At 43.4% G+C, this 20,428-nt stretch overlaps 1 protein-coding gene across 1 annotated transcript; it reads right to left on the bottom strand.

Annotated features, from left to right (window-relative positions):
- Window positions 1-881: 881 nt before the first annotated feature.
- Window positions 882-17,865, bottom strand: LOC139367531 (protein FAM171A2). The gene is made up of 8 exons (XM_071105775.1): window positions 17,727-17,865; window positions 15,344-15,571; window positions 14,085-14,177; window positions 12,557-12,715; window positions 11,891-12,070; window positions 10,818-10,931; window positions 5,149-5,278; window positions 882-3,623 (listed from the first exon to the last, which is right to left on the bottom strand). Exons 1-8 carry the CDS (start codon window positions 17,863-17,865, stop codon window positions 2,153-2,155), a joined length of 2,514 nt encoding a protein of 837 aa, XP_070961876.1. The 3' UTR covers window positions 882-2,152.
- Window positions 17,866-20,428: the final 2,563 nt, after the last annotated feature.

Genomic DNA, 20,428 nt, shown 5'->3' with positions numbered 1-20,428 from the left:
TATAATTCATATTGTGACGCATAATTGCCATGGTAGCATTGTGATGCATAATTGCCATAGTCATTTGGAATGTTCAGTCAATGGGCATTATAATAATAACACAAATAAATGTTATTTGAAGCACTTTTCACAACACCCAAAGTCACTTTACATACATACACACGAGAATCAGCAGGATAAAAAGCATTAAAATCACATCATAAAATAATTAAGTATATAAAAGTACACTAAACGTAAGGACAGACTAACCATGGAGAACACTAAACACGATGACAGATTAACCAGGGAAGTGAACTAGACAGAGGATAAAAGCTAAAGCAGCCGATAATCCGGGTAAGCCTGTGTGAAGAGGTGTCTATTTAGTGTGGACTTGAATATGTGTATGGATTGTCCGGTTCTGACATGGAGAGGGAGGAAGATCCAGACTTGAGGAGCTGCACAGCTAAAAACCCAGTCTCCCATGGAGCGGGGCGCTGTGAATAGGTGGGAGTGTAGGGGTGCAGGACGTCAGTAAGGTATGTTGGCGCCAGTCCATTGAGTGCTTTGTAGGTGAGCATGAGCAATATGATCCTGTATTGAACTGGGAGCCAGTGGAGGTTGATGAGGATGGGGGGTGATGTGGTCCCAAGATCTGGTGTGTGGGAGTACCCGTGCAGCTGAATTTTGAAGTTTGCCCAGTGTTTTGTTGGGGAGTCCGTAGAGAATGGCGTTGCAGTAGGCCAGCATGATAAAACAAAGGCATGGATGAGGGTTGTGGTGTCAGTGAGAGAGGGTCTAAGTCATGAGATGTTTTTAAGGTGGGAAAAGGCTGACTTGGTGATGTTAGGGATGTGGAGTTCAAATGTAACACTGGGGGGGGGCAGATGAAGGGTGAGACTACTGCAGCTGTTGGTAGATAGCCTGAAGGCCAGAAAACTGTCACAGAGGTCGGTGGTGATTGTAAGAGAGGGGTTGTCCAATGGACGGAGAAGATTTTTGATGGTTGAGTAGAGCATTATAGGTAATGCAGTTATTCTACAGTTTCGAAATTGGCCTACAAATGCGTACATCATATGCATTGAGACAGCATGATCTCCCATAGCAACCGTGGTATTCCAAACACAAAAACAGAAAAAAATTGAAATAAAACCCGTGGAATATAAAATGGCCGGTGGCATGTAACAGGATGGCAAATCTGTGCAAAATTGTAGGAGATCCCACCTCAGATAAGTGGCTTACAGTATTATAATAAATCATTACAACACATAAAGAATTGCAAATACATTTCCCTGAAGGAGTAATGCACATTTCACATTAAAAGTACATAATTGTACACACGACAAATGGAGATCAACAAATATTTTACACTAACTATCATTCCATAAAAATCCTCCAAATAGAAAACCATAAAGAAAGAAACCACATAATCTCCACACATTTATGCTTTGGGATAATGTGTGCTAATGTCTTCACAGAGATACAGTATCTCCTTATGGTCCAGGAAGCAGGCAGACCAAAGTGACAGAATTACAACCACTAAAACTCAAGGTGGGCCTATATCAGAGTTTTGGTACCATTTTAATTCAGCCAATTCCTGGCGCAAATGGAAATTACACATTTCGGTTTGCTTCCTGAATTGACTGAACTGAAATGGAATTGACCCTGGCCTTCATAAATGTGTAGTACACAAGTCCAGGAGAGAAGAGGGTAGTCCTGTCCTTGAAGTAACTTGTCTTTCTCATGAAGTCCATTCACAATACTGGGCAAATTATTTCAGTCGCAACAAGATACTGTAGGTTAGTTCTCTCCAAATATAGCCATTTGGGTTTTCTTCGTTAAGATGGTTATTTCCAAAGTCAGTGGCTCAGAGTTGAATTTACTGAGAGGGATTTCAAAAATGGATTTGTAAAGACATGGAGAAGAATGATGGGAATTAGGGGTGCGATCGAATAAATGTGAAACACAAAAACCATAGAAAGAGGCTGCCATTAAAATAGTACCATTTGACGGATTATCAAGCAAGCTTGTGCTTTTCTAGGATCTTCTTTCGGTCAAATGCTACTCCTCCACCTTCCTTTTATTGTTTCTCTAGGTGTCTCAAAATGGCTGTAGAACTGCCCTGACTACTGGACCAACTCTTACGTTCCATATGAGTGGAGCCTGAGATGTTAGCCTACAACTTTTTAGGGGGAAACACCATGAGAGGCCGGTCTTCGATCTTCTGCCACGGGCTCTTCTTGTTCTCATCCTTGCTGTCCGGGTCGTCCTCTGGGCTAGTCATGGAGTCGCGACGGTTCTCGCTGTTGCTGCTGCGCGCGCTGTTCATGCGGCTGCGGCCTCTCCGGGGGACGGTGGAGCCCCGCGACGAGGGCCCCTCGTCCAGCAGCGGGGTAAGGGAATTCTCCTCGGGCGACACTGGGCGGCCCTCGCTGCTGCTGGGCTCCTGGTATGCCAGCTTGGACATGCCCTTACTGCCACCACCCTTCCGTCCACCAGTTCCCCACCGTTCGTCCTTACACTTACGGATTGCCGCAGCCTTGCGGTCTTGGGTGCCGTCCATGGGTCCTTCGAGGTTGGCTTCTCGGATTGTGCTGCAGCTGGGGCCACCGCCACCCCCGCCAATTCCGCCGCTGCTGAGGTCGTTGCTCACGTCGATGTAAGAATGGCGCACGTGGTTGGCGCGGCCGTCCATTGAGATGAACCAGGCGCGTGGGTGCTGCTTAATGCCCAGCTCCAGGAGCTTCTTCTCAGTCAGCCCCTGCAGCTCGCCATTCATCTGTGCCATGGTGGAGTCGTTAAAGAGCACAGGGATCCGCACAGGGCCTTGGGATGGGTCCGAGTTCCAGTTTTGACCCTCCGAGTCATCCACTTGGGAGCCACCCTGCTGCTGGTGCTGCTGGTGCTGGCTCTGTTGCTGGGGATGGTGTGACTGACCGGCACCCATCTGCATCCCCCCTTCCTTATCCTGCTGCTGCTCCTTCCCGGAGAAGTCTGAGGACATACGCATGTAATGGGCCGGTATGACCAAGGTGGGCACCATGCTTCGGTACATGTTTTCCTTCATCTGGTCCATGGAGTGGCAGAAGATGATCTGACCCGGTTGCGTGTTGAGCGATGTTGGGCGGGCCAGGTGGTCGGCGGCGGCCGCAGAGTACTCGGGAGGCTTGTCTGACTTGTCCGACAGGAAACGAGGTGGGGAGCCCCCGTCTGAGGTGTAGCCGCGATTGTCGTTGGCGGTGTGGCAGCGTATGTGGTAGTCCGAGTCCTTGTCGTCCTCCATGATGGGGCTGTAGTTCCGTGAGTAGTCTTCTTGCAGTAGCAGGGGGTTGTCGAGATTGTTGGTGTCTGTGGCGCGGGTCACCTTCATAGGGAAGCTCTCGCCCCTCTGAGGTCCCGAGGCTCCTTTCGCCTTCGAATGCCGCAGCTTGTGGGCGGGGACGTGCTTGGCGAACTCCTCCCGCGAGCTCTGGTAGTCTCGTGAGGGGGATGGGTCAGATTTGTTGGCATCATTGGATGGACCGGATTCAACATGGCCGCCACAGATGAGGTTGAGGCGGGAAGTGGAGGTGCCCTGGTCGCGCTTGGAGCTGTTCAGAGCAGTGTGTGGCTTTCCCTGTTGTCGCCGTGGTTTTAGACATTTCCGTCTGGAAAAAGAACAAAACAAAAAAGTCAGATAAAACTAAAAAAACTCTGACAAAACAAACAAAACCCCAGACAAGAAGAAACAAAAAACTTGGACAAAAACATGGAAACCCCAGACAAAACAAATCAAAAAAAATATTATTTTGTTGTTTGTTCCTAACGCATGTTCATAATGTAGAAGCCCATTAGAAGTGAGACCTACAGTGGGGCAAAAAAGTATTTAGTCAGGCACCAATTGTGCAAGTTCTCCCACTTGAAAAGATGAGAGAGGCCTGTAATTTTCATCATAGGTACACTTCAACGGACACCAGAAACAAAATTGTAGACCTGCACCAGGCTGGGAAGACTGAATCTGCCATAGGTAAGCAGCTTGGTTTGAAGAAATCAACTGTGGGAGCAATTATTAGGAAATGGAAGACATACAAGACCACTGATAATCTCCCTCGATCTGGGGCTCCACGCAAGATCTCACCCCGCGGGGTCAAAATGATCACAAGAACGGTGAGCAAAAATCCCAGAACCACACGGGGGGACCTAGTGAATGACCTGCAGAGAGCTGGGACCAAAGTAACAAAGCCTACCATCAGTAACACACTACGCCGCCAGGGACTCAAATCCTGCAGTGCCAGACGTGTCCCCCTGCTTAAGCCAGTACATGTCCAGGCCCGTCTGAAGTTTGCTAGAGAGCATTTGGATGATCCAGAAGAAGATTGGGAGAATGTCATATGGTCAGATGAAACCAAAATAGTACTTTTTGGTAAAAACTCAACTCGTCGTGTTTGGAGGACAAAGAATGCTGAGTTGCATCCAAAGAACACCATACCTACTGTGAAGCATGGGGGTGGAAACATCATGCTTTGGGGCGGTTTTTCTGCAAAGGGACAAGGACGACTGATCCGTGTAAAGGAAAGAATGAATGGGGCCATGTATCGTGAGATTTTGAGTGAAAACCTCCTTCCATCAGCAAGGGCATTGAAGATGAAACGTGGCTGGGTCTTTCAGCATGACAATGATCCCAAACACACCGCCCGGGCAACGAAGGAGTGGCTTCGTAAGAAGCATTTCAAGGTCCTGGAGTGGCCTAGCCAGTCTCCAGATCTCAACCCCATAGAAAATCTTTGGAGGGAGTTGAAAGTCCGTGTTGCCCAGCAACAGCCCCAAACATCACTGCTATAGAGGAGATCTGCATGGAGGAATGGGCCAAAATACCAGCAACAGTGTGTGAAAACCTTGTGAAGACTTACAGAAAACGTTTGACCTCTGTCATTGCCAACAATATATAACAAAGTATTGAGAAACTTTTGTTATTGACCAAATACTTATTTTCCACCATATTTTTCAAATAAATTCATTAAAAATCCTACAATGTGATTTTCTGGATTTTTTTTCTCATTTTGTCAGTCATAGTTGAAGTGTACTTATGATGGAAATTACAGGCCTCTCTCATCTTTTTAAGTGGGAGAACTTGCACAATTGGTGGCTGACTAAATACTTTTTTGCCCCACTGTATGTCTACGTGCTCCACACCTGCAGTAGTAGAGCAGCACACAGAGCAGGATGAGCACCAGCAGGGCCAGCGAACCCAGGATGGAGAGCAGGAACAGGGTGTGGTAGGTGGTGATGTCTCTCAGGCCCGAGTGACCGCCCAGACCCACGCCTGCATGAAAGACAAAGCCCATAGGAGCAGGCCTGGGTCAGATACTGGAGCTGCGCTTGATTTAGTTTGCCTGATAAAATGTAACCAATAGAGTAGTTCCAAAAGTGCAAACTCCATGCTAAATCAAGAGCACTTGAAACCCAGGATTACGCCTGAGTGGAAGAAAAAGGGGAGCAGACCTGGGTCACATACTTTAAAATACTGGAACGGCGCTTGATTTACTTTGCCTGGTACAATGGAAACAGTGGAGTAGTCCCAAAAGTGCCAATTCCAAGCTAAATCAAGCACACCAGTAATATTATAGTATTTTACATAATGTATTTGAACCTTGATTGAAGCAGAAGCCTACTTACAACTAAAGGGATTACAGTGCATTCGGGAATATATTCAGACCCCTTGACTTTTTCCACCCTCTGTTACGTTACAGCCTTAGACTGTTACGTTACGTCTAACGTAACGTTACAGCCTTATACATTGATTAAATCGTTTTTTTCATTTTGAGCCTGTAATCAAACCCACAAATGATGATGCTCCAGACACTCAACTAGTCTAATAAAGGCCAGTTTTATTTATTCTTTAATCAGTTTTCAGCTGTGATAACATAATTGCAAAAGGGTTTTCTAATGATCAATTAGCCTTTTAAAATGATAAACTTGGATTTGCTAACACAATGTGCCATTGGAACACAGGAGGGATGGTTGCTGATAATGGGCATGTGTACGCCTATGTAAATATTCCATTTAAAAAAATCTGCCATTTTCAGCTCAATAGTCATTAACAACATTAACAATGTCTACACTGTATTTCTGATCATTTTAATGGACAAAAAAAATGTGCTTTTCTTTCAAAAACAAGGACATTTCTAAGTGAACCCAAACTTTTGAACGGTAGTGTAAGTATTCAGACCCTTATCTCAGTACTTTGTTGAAGTACCTTTATTAGCAATTACAGACTCGAGTCTTCTTGGTACACCTGTATTTGGGGAGTTTCTCTCATTCTTCTCTGCAGATCCTTTCAAGCTCTGTCAGGTTGGATGGGTAGCTTCGCTGCTCAGCTATTTTCAGGTCTCTCCAGAGATGTTCGATTGGGTTCAAGTCCGGGCTCTGGCTGGGCCACTCAAGGAGATGCTGGGTCACTCAAGGACATTCAGAGACCTGTCCCAAAACTACTCCTGAGTTGTCTTGGCTGTGTGCGTAGGGTCGTTGTCCTGTTGGAAGGTGAACCTCCGGCCTAGTCTGAGGTCCTGAGCGCTATGGAGCAGGTTTTCATCAAGAATCTCTCTGTACTTTGCTCCGTTCATCTTTCCCTCGATCCTGACTAGTCTTCCAGTCCCTGCAGCTGAAAAACAAACCCACAGCATAATGCTGCCACCACCATGATTCACAGTATGGATGGTGCCAGGTTTCCTCCAGCCGTGATGCTTAGCATTCAGACCAGAGTTCAATCTTGGTTTCGTCATACCAGAGAATCTTGTTTCTCATGGTCTGAGAGTCCTTTAGGTGCCTTTTGGCAAACTCCAAGGGCTGCATTTTAAATGAGTAGTGGCTTCTGTCTGGCCACTTTGTCATAAAGACCTGATTGGTGGAGTGCTGGAGAGATTGTTGTCCTTCTGGAAGGTTCTCCCATCTCCCCAGAGGAACTCTGGAGCTCTGTCAGAGTGATCATTGGGTTCTTGGTCACCTCCCTGACTATGGCCCTTCTCCCCCGATTCCTCAGTTTGGCCTGGTGGCCAGCTCTAGGAAGAATCTTGGTCGTTCCAAACTTCTTCCATTTAACAACGATGGAGGCCACTGTGTTCTTGGGGTCCTTCAATGCTGCAGAATTTTTTTTTGTATCCTTCCCCAGATCTGTGCCTTGACACAATCCTGTCTCTGTGCTCTACGGACAATTCCTTCGACCTCATGGCTTGGTTGTTGCTCTGACATGCACTGTCAACTGTGGGACCTCATATCGACAGGCCTTTCCAAATCATGACCAATCAATTGAAGTTGTAGAAACAATTCCAGTATGATCAATGGAAACAGGATGCACCTGAGCTCAATTTCAAGTCTCATAGCAAAGGGTCTGAATACTTATGTAAATAAGATATTTCTGTTTTGAATTTTTTGTAGATTGATGAGTTTTTTTTTTAATCCATTTTTGAAGGCTGTAACGTAACAAAGTCTGAATACTTTGCAAATGCACTGTATATTTCATTCAGACAAGCAGTTGTCCCTCTCCCTGTAACTTCGATATGTCATGTGTGGTTTGTTTATGTTTAGGTTTCTTTGAACATCTTGGTACATATGCAGCAACATACATACATGTGATGTCATACAATATAAAACATAAGTAAAACATATGATCAACCTAACAACATGGACAGTGCGTCATCAATAGATCATTAGTCATAAACAACAAATTGGCATACCATTAAATCAATGATTATGCATATGAATGTCTTTAGTGATAGAGATATCATTTGCATATAGTTTGAGAGCTCTTGCCAAGAAAGATGTCTGGTGTCTTGTGGTGCGGCTTGTTGAAATGGAGTATTGCCTTGAACTCCGCAGATCATATCGTCTCTGTGTAGGGGTTAGAAACTTGTACAGTGGACATGTTTGGACATGCAGGATGTAATGTTATGTTTTTTTTCCCCAGTCCTGTGACATCTGTGAAGGAGTGTGAATGAAGACAGGGGGAGGAACCTTCTGGAATGAAACAGCTGGGGACTGAGTATCAGCATCAGACCTGGGTTCAAATGCATGGAGTATTTAAGTATTTGTACTTGAAAATACACTTGTCTCAAATACATGCCAATACTTTCCAAGTTTAATTCAAAATACATTCCAATATTCAACCACTTGTATTTACAAAGAAACAAACACTTACTTTGAAATGTATGTGAAAGTATTTGAAATACAACAAATAGTATTTGAACTCAGGTATACTGTAGCATGGCTCATCTTCTTGTGGGATTGGGGAAGGGACATAACACCTGTGTCATTCCACCAAAGATGTTCAACGGAGAAAGTGCACCACTAAACAGGAAGAATGGTACATACTGTACATGCTGTTTAGCATGGCAGAGCATTAATGTAGGATAATATCACCTTCACAGTACTTCAAGTGATTAACGAAGTCCAAATAGTGTTTATGTGCTACATGGGATGTCATATTTTTGGAGCAAAACATTTCCCAACGGGATAATGGTACTGGGCCTCGTTTCCCAGAGCCTTCATAGCCTGAAAATCATCGTTAGAACCAACTTACGATGTTATCTTCAGTAGCCGAGGTGTTTCCCAGAGCCTTCGTTAGTTAGGTGGCTCTTAAAAACCTTTTCACATCTATGAGTGATCCAGACCACTCATAGAGCAGCCAAAGTACATCGTTAGGGTTGTTTTCCGCCTTCCCTCACAAGAAATCATTCTAAAACTATTTATAATTATTTTGTGTGAATGGGAATGATCATACGAGGTTTAGGATGTATAGGAACTCATTTCTAACATTTTGTCAAGCTTCGTTTTATCGAAAGCTGAATCTTATCCAGTACAAATTGGAAACACCTGGAACACTATAAACGCCAAGCCATTGTCAGAGGTCAGCAGAACAACAACAATCACAGGCAATGGACACAGGGACATTCTATGGGTGAAAGGAGCCAAATCGAGCAGTAAGGATCATACCCTGATAGTGAGAACAGGTTTGAGAGGCAGTGAAATACTAGTTTATGCCCAACTTGTATACAATAATTATTCCTGGAAGAAATAACTATTCCAAACCAGGACAAAATGACAGGAGAGGACAGGGACAGGAGAGGGCAAAGAGAGAGACACAGACGAGGTAGGAGGGGAGACAGAGATAGATAAAGAGATTCAGATGGGACATATGGAGAGAGAGACAGTGGGGAGGGACAAGGGGGAGGGGAAAGAGGAGAGACAATTGTGCTTAATGCACAATACAAATATGTCCTGAACAAATGTTCTTATGAAAAGAGTGCTTGTTTCTACTATATTTTATTTAAAATAAATGGTCTGAAAATATCAGATTCTCCTTTGAGTTTCAGTACCCTTATGGCAAAGCTTTGCCGTGAGGCAAAAAAATAAATATTTGTGGGCTATACTCGGCCTTGTCTCAGGATGGTAAGTTGGTGGTTGAAGATATCCCTCTAGTGGTGTGGGGCTGTGCTTTGGCAAAGTGGGTGGGGTTATATCCTGCCTGTTTGGCCCTGTCCGGGGGTATCATCGGATAGGGCCACAGTGTCTCCTGACCCCTCCTGTCTCAGCCTCCAGTATTTATGCTGCAGTAGTTTGTGTGTCGGGGGGCTAGGGTCAGTCTGTTATATTTGGAGTACTTCTCGTGTCTTATCCGGTGTCCTGTGTGAACTTAAGTATGCTCTCTCTAATTCTCTCTTTCTCTCTCTCGGAGGACCTGAGCCCTAGGACCATGCCTCGGGATTATCTGGCATGATGACTCCTTGCTGTCCCCAGTTCACCTGGCCGTGCTGCTGCTCCAGTTTCAACTGTTCTGCCTGCGGCTATGGAACCCTGACCTGTTCACCGGACGTGCTACCTGTCCCAGACCTGCTGTTTTCAACTCTCTAGAGACAGCAGGAGCGGTAGAGATACTCTTAATGATCGGCTATGAAAAGCCAACTGACATTTACTCCTGAGGTGCTGACTTGTTGCACCCTCGACAACTACTGTGATTATTATTATTTGACCATGCTGGTCATTTATGAACATTTAAACATCTCGGCCATGTTCTGTTATAATCTCCACCGGACACATCCAGAACAGGACTGGCCACCCCTCATAGCCTGGTTCCTCTCTATGTTTATTCCAAGGTTTTGGCCTATCTAGGAAGTTTTTCCTAGCCACCATGCTTCTACACCTGCATTGCTTGCTGTTTGGGGTTTTAGGCTGGGTTTCTGTACAGCACTTTGAGATATCAACTGATGTAAGAAGGGCTATATAAATACATTTGATTTGAGTGTAGGGGGTAAAAATAAAACATTTTTGGGGATACATTAGAAAGCCTAAAATAGGATTGAATACTTTTTTTCTATGAAAATCAGAAATATGTGCAGTAGAGGACTAGTTACTGGTACTGTATATTTGTGGGCTAAAAGGGAAATATCTGAGCGATATATTGTGGTGCAGTGTGCAAAAGCACTGTGGCGGAAAGAAAACAACTGGGGTTCAACGAGTATTACATGATGAAATTGGTTAGTTTGTAGATGATGCCGTTACAGATGTAGTATCTTAATTTGATCACTATTTTGTTGCTGTGAATTTTCCTGCCTAGCAGGAAATGCAAACCTGTAGTGTATTTGAGTGTTTAAAAAGCTTCTAAAGTCTTTCATTTCGACTTCAGACTTGATTTACCCTAATGAAAAATGTATCAACCACGACAAAAATGTCCATTAATTATAATCCACCTAATAATTCATATTTCCAGTTGCTGCATGATTATTTTCCTGCTGTTGCAAACTGGCTTAAATTAAGATCCTAACTAAATGTCCAAAACGTAGTACAAGGCGATTAGCCAGTTACAGTACCTGCAGATGAAGGGAAGGCTGCGACCCAATACCCCAACTGAGGAACGACAACGTTCCAGATTAGTTGTGTGCCCTCTTTTTTAATGTAGCCAGTTCCATTCCTGACCCACAGACCTGCAACAAAATCCAGACACCCAACATATAAATGTTTTAGTAGGCAACAAGTTAAAAGCTTTCAAACATATGCTCCCGAGTGGCGCAGCAGTCTAAGGCACTGCATCTCAGTGCTAGAAGTGTCACTACAGACAACCTGGTTCGACTCCAGGCTGTATCACAACTGGCTGTGTTTGGGAGTCCCATAGGGCGGTGCACAATTGGCCCAGTGTCGTCCTGGTTAGGGTTTGGCCGGTGTAGGCCGTCATTGTAAATAAGAATTTGTTCTTAACGGACTTGCCTAGTTAGAAAAAGGTTAAATAGTATGTAATTTTGGTAGTCTGAAATTGGTCTCTAAAACTAAATAATCCAGAGATTTTGTAATACATTACCGAAGCATTCATTAAGCTGTAGGTGCAGACCCCTTAAGATTTCTAATGAACTAAAAAGCATGCTCAATGCAGTCCAGGAATATGCTTAATATAGATTAAAGCTGCAATATGTAACTTTTTGGGTGACCTGACCAAATTCACATAGATATATGAGTTATAGATCTGTCATTCTCATTGAAAGCAAGTCAGTAGATCTGTTCTATGGGCGCTATTTTTATGCTTCCCATTCTTAAGTTTGTTTTATCCGTCTTTTACTTTGTTTTTTTACACCAGCTTCAAACAGCTAAAAATACTGTACGATAATTTGGGTTATGGATAATATATTTCACAGCGGTTTAGCTGGTACAATGGTTATCTACACTGTACATGTTTGTTTTGTCACATAAACTTAAATTAGGCAAACTACTAGAATTTTTGCACCTAGGAAATGGCGGAGCAATTTCTACAAAGTGCAGCTTTATGGGTTAAGGAGTCATTTTTATCCCAGATTACCTATTTATCATGTTTGTGTCTATAGATATAACACAGACTGATGGATGAATATGAGAATTTCAAATGGAACATATGATCCCAGTAGCTTTCACATACCCGTCTTGGGCTGGTACAGCCAGGCGGGAATGCTGGTGGCGATCCTGGTGCGAGTATCCGAGGGCAGCGGTACGGAGACGTGAACCGGGTCAGACACCTGGATGGCGGTCCCATCGTGGTCAAAGAGCTGAACGCTGACCACCGCCAGTGCTGTTAAGTCTGTCCACCCTGTCTCCGCCCCTGTAGTGTACATGTTATTGTTAAATCAAATCAAAGTTTGTCACGTGCGCCAAATACAACAGCTGTAGACTTTACAGTGAAATGCTTACTTACAGGCTCTATCCAAAAATGCAAAAAAGGTATTAGGTGAACAATAGGTAAGTAAAGAAATAAAACAACAGTAAAAAGACAGAGGCTACATACAGACACCGGTTAATCAGGCTGATTGAGGTAGTATGTACATGTAGATATGGTTAAAGTGACTATGCATATATGATGAACAGAGAGATATGTTGATCACCCATAGCCTATAACAACAAGCATTCCTAACACTATGCCCTTGATATCAACTACCACCAAACAAGCTGGGCCAATCATGATTTTGTAATGATCGTCGTGATATGTAGTTATCCTACCTACTTTATTGAAGGCACTTATTGTGCGTCGCTCTGGATACGAGCATCTGTTAAATAACTAAAATGTAAATGTTCTTTCTCCCAAGCCAACCTGTGCTGTTGGTTTCCAGGCCCAGGAGGTACGGGAAGCCCCCAATCTCATACTGGCTTCTGGCAGTAGTCAGCACTGCCGATAGTGCTGTGTAGTTGGAATCAGCTGGCAGCTGAAGGGACTTTCTCTGGAGCTGGACCAATGGCTGGTTCCGTGCACCTATAAAGGAAGTAACAGATGCCAATCGTGAGACATATGGGTCATGTTCAGTAGGGCATTTAACAGAAAAAAGAAATAAAATGGTGTTTCTTATTGGACAAATCCTGGTAGTCCCCCCCCCCACACACACCGTTTCAGTCCTTTTTCTTGTCTGGTGCCTAATGAAAAATGACCCAAAGTCTGGTACAACCATAACAGCACTCGCCTGGCAGTGACTTTTTGACATAAAAGCTACAGTATGTAGGTTAAAATACTACATCACTATCAACACTGAAAGGGGCAATCTGCAGTAGCTACATACATTTTTTTTTTTACTTTTACATTCATGATATATACTGTACATATTGATTCTTGAAGAATACGACTTATGGGCTATGCCTCATGGGCTTAGTTAAACTGTCGTACCCCATAAGAACCCAGAATATAAGCTTATTTTATTGTTTTTAAACATGCTACTCAAAACAAACTGTAAAGCCTCTAAACATGGTTAAAACTATGATTTTGATGTCATGGATGGTCAGTCCTTGCACCCATAGCTCTGTTTATGAATTTGAGCGGTAACATTTCTCTAGCCCCAACACTAAGCTGTTTACCAAAAACAGTGGCGGGGTGCCCGCTTTGTTGTTGTATCTACGGCAGATTGCCCCTTTAAGGCAATAGTACTGTATGTTTGAGACATGAGACATGCAGTCATGAATTTGGGAAATGGACTCGTACAAAACAGCAGCCAAGTACTCCACTGTGGTTGTTGCTATGGAGACAGCAGAAGGAAATAGAGTGTCACGTGAGAACCTCTGGAGGCCGTTGGGTGCAAGAACAGAGAGGAGTCAGGTGAAAATTGGACCTTCACTCCCCTCTTTGAAGGAGGTGGATTCTGGACAATAAATGTTTGTTGTTGGCCTCAGAACTCTGATCAGATTTCAAATAGTCCATCAAACCTGAAACACCACATTCCTTCCATAATTTATGTAATAGTCTTGAGTAAAGACTGCCCCTTTAGGAGGAAAAGGTAATGCAGAGAGCAGGACAAAGAAGCAGTGTTTCCCTTACCATTAGCAGTTAAGAGCATTGGGACAGTAACCGAAAGGTTGCTGGTTCGAATCCCCGAGCCGACATGGTGAAAAATCTGTCAATATGCCCTTGAGCAAGGCACTTAATCCTAATTGCTCCTGTAAGTCGCTCTGAATAAGAGTGTCTGCTAAATGACTCAAATGTAAAATGTATAGGCAGGATGGGTCCCCCCCACCTAAGAGAGTTTGGCTTCTATTCATTTCGATTGATCATCCTAGTTAGTCTGGATGTTGTTCTAGGGAGAAAGACTGAAAAAGACCAACTAGGCAATACCACTTAGGTCGTTATTGTAGCCTACCTGGGGATCCATGCAGCACCTGGATGACATCATCATAGAGAATGAGGGTGCCTGGCCTCTGGACTAGGAGGTACAAGCTGACCGATGCATACACTGCAAGAGAGAAAAACACCAATATTAATGCGCGACTGAGTCTAGCTAGACAATTTCTTACATCTACTCCTGCATTTCAGATCTACAGGAATGCCTAGGGAGAAGCGGCTAGGGGCACCAATTTGGAATTCAGCCAGATGAAAAAAATTCCCAGTGTCTCTTGGAAAGCAGACTGAATCAGGTTTTCTAGAATTTTGCCTGTGCTTAGCTCTATTCCGTTTCTTTTTATCCTAAAAAACTCCCTAGTCCTTGCCGATGACAAGCATACCCATAACATGATGCAGCCACCACCATGCTGGAAGATATGAAGAGTAGTGCTCAGTGATGTGTTGTATTTGCCCCAAACATTACGCTTTGTATTCAGGATATAAAGTTAATTTCTTTGCCATATTTTTGTAGTTTTACTTTAACGCCTTATTGCAAACAGGATGCATGTTTTGGAATATTTGTATTCGATACAGGCTTCCTTGTTTTCACTCTGTCATTTAGGTTAGTATCGTGGAGTAATAACTACAGTAAAATGTTGTTGATCCATCCTCAGTCGTCTCCTATCTCAGCCATTAAACTCTAACTGTTTTAAAATCACCCTTGGCCTCATAGGGATTTAACTAAGCGGTTTCCTTCTCTTCCGGCAACTGAATTAGGCGCCTGTATCTTTGTAGTGACTGGGTGTATTGATACACCATCCAAAGTGTAATTAATAACTTCACCGTGCTCAAAGGGATATTCAATGCCTGCTCTTTTTTACCCATCTACCAATAGGTGCCCTTCTTTGCGAGACATTGGAAAACCTCCCTGGTCTTTGTGGTCGAATCTGTGTTTGAAATTGCTCAACTGAGAGACCTTACAGATAATTGTATGTGAGGGGTACAGATTTAATCATTAATCAACATTATTTCAAAACTCCGCCTGAAAATCCAGTGTTTCTATGTCAAACGGTTCTGTTATATTTCAGTCTTAGTTTTAGTCTTAAAATGAATTTTGGTGTTAGTCACATTTTAGTCATTTCATTCTTCATTCGTTTATGTTATCATTCAACTAAAACTCTGGAAAATGTTTGTTTAGTTTTAGTCACGGCCATTTTAGTCACATAATAGTCTTGTCGTCTCGTCACATTTTCGTGAACTGAAAAGGAAAAGTTATTTCTAATAGACATTTTCACTTACGAGGGATGCGGCTAGCGTGCCAGGGGACGGAGTTGGTGACATAGTCGTGTTTGGACGCTGAAATGATGACCCAGGTCCCCGGGTGGTACAGGAAGGTCACCCTAAGCACGCCATCACTGCCCGCCTGGCTAGACGCTAACACAGACCGGTTCCCATGAACCTCTATGGCGGCGCCGGCCAAAGGTGAGAGGTCACTGTTGTCGAACACCTGAACTCTGATCTGGACCTCTGCAAAGGAATGAAAACAATCAGTGCTTGAGGGGATCAGTGCGAGTGAGGCGAGGTGCAGAAATTGATCATCTTGATCACATAATTAGTAGTTATTTGGCATGCAGGATGATTTTTAGACCAGTGATTTTGTGCAGTCTGACTGTAGTCGATCTCAAACATGCACAATGGTGCTGTCATAATTAAGCTTCTATGTCATCCTATTGGGCCCCCGAGTGGCACAGCGGTCTAAGGCACTGCATCTCAGTGTTAGATATGTCACTACAGTCCCCGATTCGACTCCAGGCTGTATCACATCCGCCCGTGATTGGGAGTCCCATAGGGCGGCGCACAATTGGCCCAGCGTCGTCCGAGTTTGGCCGAGGGAGGCCGTCATTTTAAATAAGAATTTGTTCTTAACTGACTTGCCTAGTTAAATAACAGTTAAATTGCGAGAGCTTGGGATGTATGTGCAAAAAGTTGATTCTGAGATAAATTGGCTTAAAAAGTTCCGAACCGTCATTGGTTTGAATGGTGTCAGCAATTTGTATATGGTATTCTTTTAAACTTAACATCCTGAATTGGTGTATTTAGAGTTCTATATGGGTGGCAAGTGGAGACTGGTGGGAGGAGCTATAGGAGGATGGGCTCGTTGTAATGGCTGGAATGGAATAAATGGAAGAGAGCCAAACGTGGTTTCCATATGTTTGATAGCGTTCCATTAATTCCATTCCAGCCATTACAATGAGCCCGTCCTCCTATAGCTCCTCCCACCAGCCACCTCTGATAGGTAGAGTACATTGCACAGAACTAGGCTAGAGCCAAAAACAACATTTTTACAAAAATACAGGTAGAACCGTGATAGTCCCAAACTCGCGACTGCTAACTTGCAGAAGTAAACGTGTGTGCTGCTGGTGTTATTGTTGTTGACAAAGTCCAGTATTTGGTCTTCAGTTGAATAAGCCAATACAATAAACACGAGCAACAGATAAAATTGATCAATTGTTTCTTTCGAAACCTATCCATTGCTGTGTGGCTTCACACCCAAGTAGACACTTTGGGACCCCCTACTGATCGTTTCCTCTGAGAACATTTTGTTTCGCATCTTGTTTCTCTAATGCCATGGATATGGGTTATGCTGTGGAGGTTTCAGAGGATACAGGAGTCTCCACTAGGTGTATTTCAAGATGGCAAATAAAAATGCTACTGGAATGGGTGTAGGCCTACAGGATGAGACCTAGGCCGACTGTTAAATAGACATATGTTGCCATTCTTAATTCTGATAGCTCTAGCATTTCTGTCCAATAGCAGGCTACATGCATGCATTCCCATGCATATGTGTTTCCTTCTGCCATGCATGCCATCATTACAGAGCCCTAATGTTTCAATAAATGCATTTAGTGTGTTTGAGGACACAGGCTAAAATAAATAATTGCTGGGGGTGTATTTATACAATGAATATATTCCAGAACCAAATATGAAATATGAAGGGCTGAATATAATAGATACAGCAGATTTTTTTTATTGGGAGTTGGACTATGCTTTACATACTATATAGGCCTGTATATTTCTATGCCAAGGCCTACATGAGCAGTTTTTGAATGCACGAATGGCCGGGATACATTGTTACTGTTAAATGAATTACTATATTGACCCCTGGCTAGCATAGCCGCTAAAGGGACATCGATTTAGGACCTAACTAACAAGAGAAATATGTGAACACCTAGGCCTGTGATTTATTTTCCTCGACTATGCTGGCTATATGTTTTACAGCGGCACATTTTCCCTTATCATGATGAGCCCTTCAAATAGCCTGACAGGGAGAATTAGGTTGTAACAATTTGATCGCTTATATTGAGTTGTTTATTTGATTTTACATATCTTCAAAAAGCTGATAAGGTAAAGATTATTTTACCAATTTTTATAAACACACCCGCTTAACGGCATGACTAGCTATTTCATTTGATTGGGATGCTCCGAAGATCCATTTGATGCAACATACACATTGATCAACAATACAATTGAAGAAAAACGGTGACTCGTATCATTAGCAAAGAATCCTTCCAAACCAACGGTTGCAATTTCGTTAATATTTGTCAACAAAAGCCATTTTTTTAAAAACGCAACCACTCCCATCCTCCCTCATTGTGCAGCATCCCATATGGCGTGAGCTTACCAAGTGCTCCTTGATCTGGAAGAGATTTGGCTCGCGTCTCCCAGACCGCGGAGATAAAAATAAAGAGGAACAAACGAGAGATGTAGATGGGTGACATCCTTGAAACTACATCTCTATTCCAAATTCGGCGGCCATACATCCATATTTCTCCCGTGCGGGTTACTGGGCTGTTGACAATTAATTCGCAGTCATTTCTCGGTTGCCCACCACCTTAAAGGATGCTGAGGTTGAGCCTGAGCTGCCGTCTGTCAGTTCTCTCTTGCTTTTATTGTCTGGTGTGGACGCTAGGTTTCACTCTACTACCCTCTAGTGGTATCGAAACTGAACTGCGATAAACATCCTCGAATATGGTTCCGATTCATAAGTGAAATGTAATGTTTTCATTATCCTTAAAGTTAAAGTTTCAACATGAATGGCCGATTAGCTACTATTTTGTGCTTGTTGATTAAAGAAACGTGGGTACTTCCTTACACGTCTTTGTTTGCTGAAATCCATAGCCTACTTTTCAAGAAAACCTTTATCAAGTACAACCACTGACTGCTTCCTCATTGTTGTTGCTCTAAAATGGTAATTCGTCGCGAATGCAAATCAAATCGCAACAAGAAAACAGTCGGTGGTTGTATTTCATTAACATTTATTAAAAAGTATTGATTTCATCAAACAAAGAAAGGCAGGCAACCACAGAGGACAAACATATGTACAATGTAAGCGTTTCATAATTGTAAAATGTTGATGTTATTGCTATGGACGTGTGCTTGTGCTTCTAGTTCCGACAGTGCAGCAATATCTAACATGTATTCTAACAATTCCACAACAACTACCTAATTCACACTAATCTAAGTAAAGTAATGTAATAAGAATATATACATATAAATATATGGATGAGCAGTGACAGAGCAGCATAGGCAAGATGCAATAGATGGTATAAAATACAGTAAAATAAATTACACAATATATACAAAAAGGTATGTGGACATCCCTACAAAAATGTGTGGATTCAGCTATTTCAGCCACACCCATTGCTGACAGGTGTATAAAATTGAGCGCACAGCCATGCAATCTCCATACACAAACATTGGCAGTAGAATGGCTTTACTGAAGAGCTCAGGTACTTTCAATGTGGCCATGTCCGTCATAGGATGTTTCTGCCCAGCTAGAGCTGTCCTGGTCAACTGTAAGTCCTGCTATTGTGAAGTTGAAACGTCTAGGAGCAACAATGACTCAGCCGCAAAGTAATAGGCCACACAAGTTTACAGAACAGGACCGTCCAGTCCTCAAGCGGGTCTGTCCTCGGCAACACTCACTAGTGCCTCTGGAAGCAACATCATCACAATAACTGTTCGTTGGGAGCTTCATGAAATGGGTTTCCATGGCCAGGCAGCCACATACAAGCCTAAGATCACCATGTGCAATGCCAAGCGTCGGCTTTAGGGGTGTAAAGCTCTCTGCCATTGGACTCTGGAGCAGTGGAAACACGTTCTCTGGACTGATGAATCAAGCTTCTCCATCTGGAAATCCGACGGACGAATCTGGGTTTGGCGGATGCCAGGAGAATGCTACCTGCCCCAATGCATAATGCCAACTGTAAAGTTTGATGGAGGAGGAATAATGGTCTGGGGCTGTTTTTCATGGTCCGGACTAGGCCCCTTGGTTCCAGTGAAGGAAAATCTTAACGCCACAGCATACAATGACAATTCTGTGCTTCCAACTTTGTGGCAACAGTTTGAAGAAGGCCCTTTCCTGTTTCACCATGGCAATGCCCCTGGGCACAAAGCGAGGTTCATACAGACATGGTTTGTCGAGATCGGTTTGGAAGAACTTGACTGGCTTACACAGAGCCATGACCTCAACCCAAAAGAGTCGCTCTTTTGTCCCACTCTCTTGCCCATTGAGATGATGTTGAATGGTCCAAAGTCATGCCCACCTACCTGCAGAGCCCTAGACTTAAAGGGGCAACAATTCTGACCAAACCTCCTGTTGTTGAAAAAGTGTCCCACTTTTTTCTCCTCCCTACCGAAATTGTTAACTGGTCCGAAGTGAAGCCCAGCCCACCTAGAGAGCCATATAAAGTGCATACGGAAAGTATTCAGACCCCTTCCCCTTTTCCACATGTTGTTATGTTACAGCCTTATTCTAAAATTGATTAAATAAAAGGTCCTCATCAATCTACAAAAAAGAAAAAACAGAAATATCTTATTTACATAAGTATTCAAACACTTTGCTATGAGACTCAACATTGAGCACAGATGCATTCTGTTTCCATTTATCGTCCTTGAGTTGTTTCTACAACTTGATTGGAGTCCACAAGTGGTACATTTCCTTGATTGAGTCAGAGACAACGATAGACAGCTAACTCTGATTGGGAACCATACCAGGCCAACAAAGAAATAGAAAACATAGATTGCCCACCCTAGTCACACCCTGACCTAACCAAATAGAGAATTAAAAGGATCTCTAAGGTCAGGGCGTGACAGTCCCACAGTTGACAGTGCATGTCAGAGCAAAAACCAAGCCATGAAGTCGAAGGAATTGTCAGTAGAGCTCTGAGACAGGATTGTGTCGAGGCACAGATCTGGGGCAAGGTACCAAAACACTTCTGCAGCGTTGACGGTCCGCAAGAACACAGTGACCTCCATCATTGTTAAATGGAATAAGTTTGGAACCACCGAGAGCTGGCCACCTGGCCAAACTGAGCAATCGGG

Source organism: Oncorhynchus clarkii, chromosome 16, assembly GCF_045791955.1.
Source record: "Oncorhynchus clarkii lewisi isolate Uvic-CL-2024 chromosome 16, UVic_Ocla_1.0, whole genome shotgun sequence".
In the NCBI taxonomy this organism is placed as follows: domain Eukaryota; kingdom Metazoa; phylum Chordata; class Actinopteri; order Salmoniformes; family Salmonidae; genus Oncorhynchus; species Oncorhynchus clarkii.
This window is presented reverse-complemented; position numbering and strand designations above follow the sequence as displayed.

Excerpts from the sequence above, each read along its gene's own strand:
- LOC139367531 (XM_071105775.1), bottom strand. The coding sequence starts at position 17,865 with ATGTATGGCCGCCGAATTTGGAATAGAGATGTAGTTTCAAGGATGTCA. Across the intron at positions 12,716-14,084 it reads GGTGCTGCATGGATCCCCAG|GTGCACGGAACCAGCCATTG; the intron begins GTAGGCTACAAT and ends CTTCCTTTATAG. Across the intron at positions 12,071-12,556 it reads CCTGGAAACCAACAGCACAG|GGGCGGAGACAGGGTGGACA; the intron begins GTTGGCTTGGGA and ends TGTACACTACAG.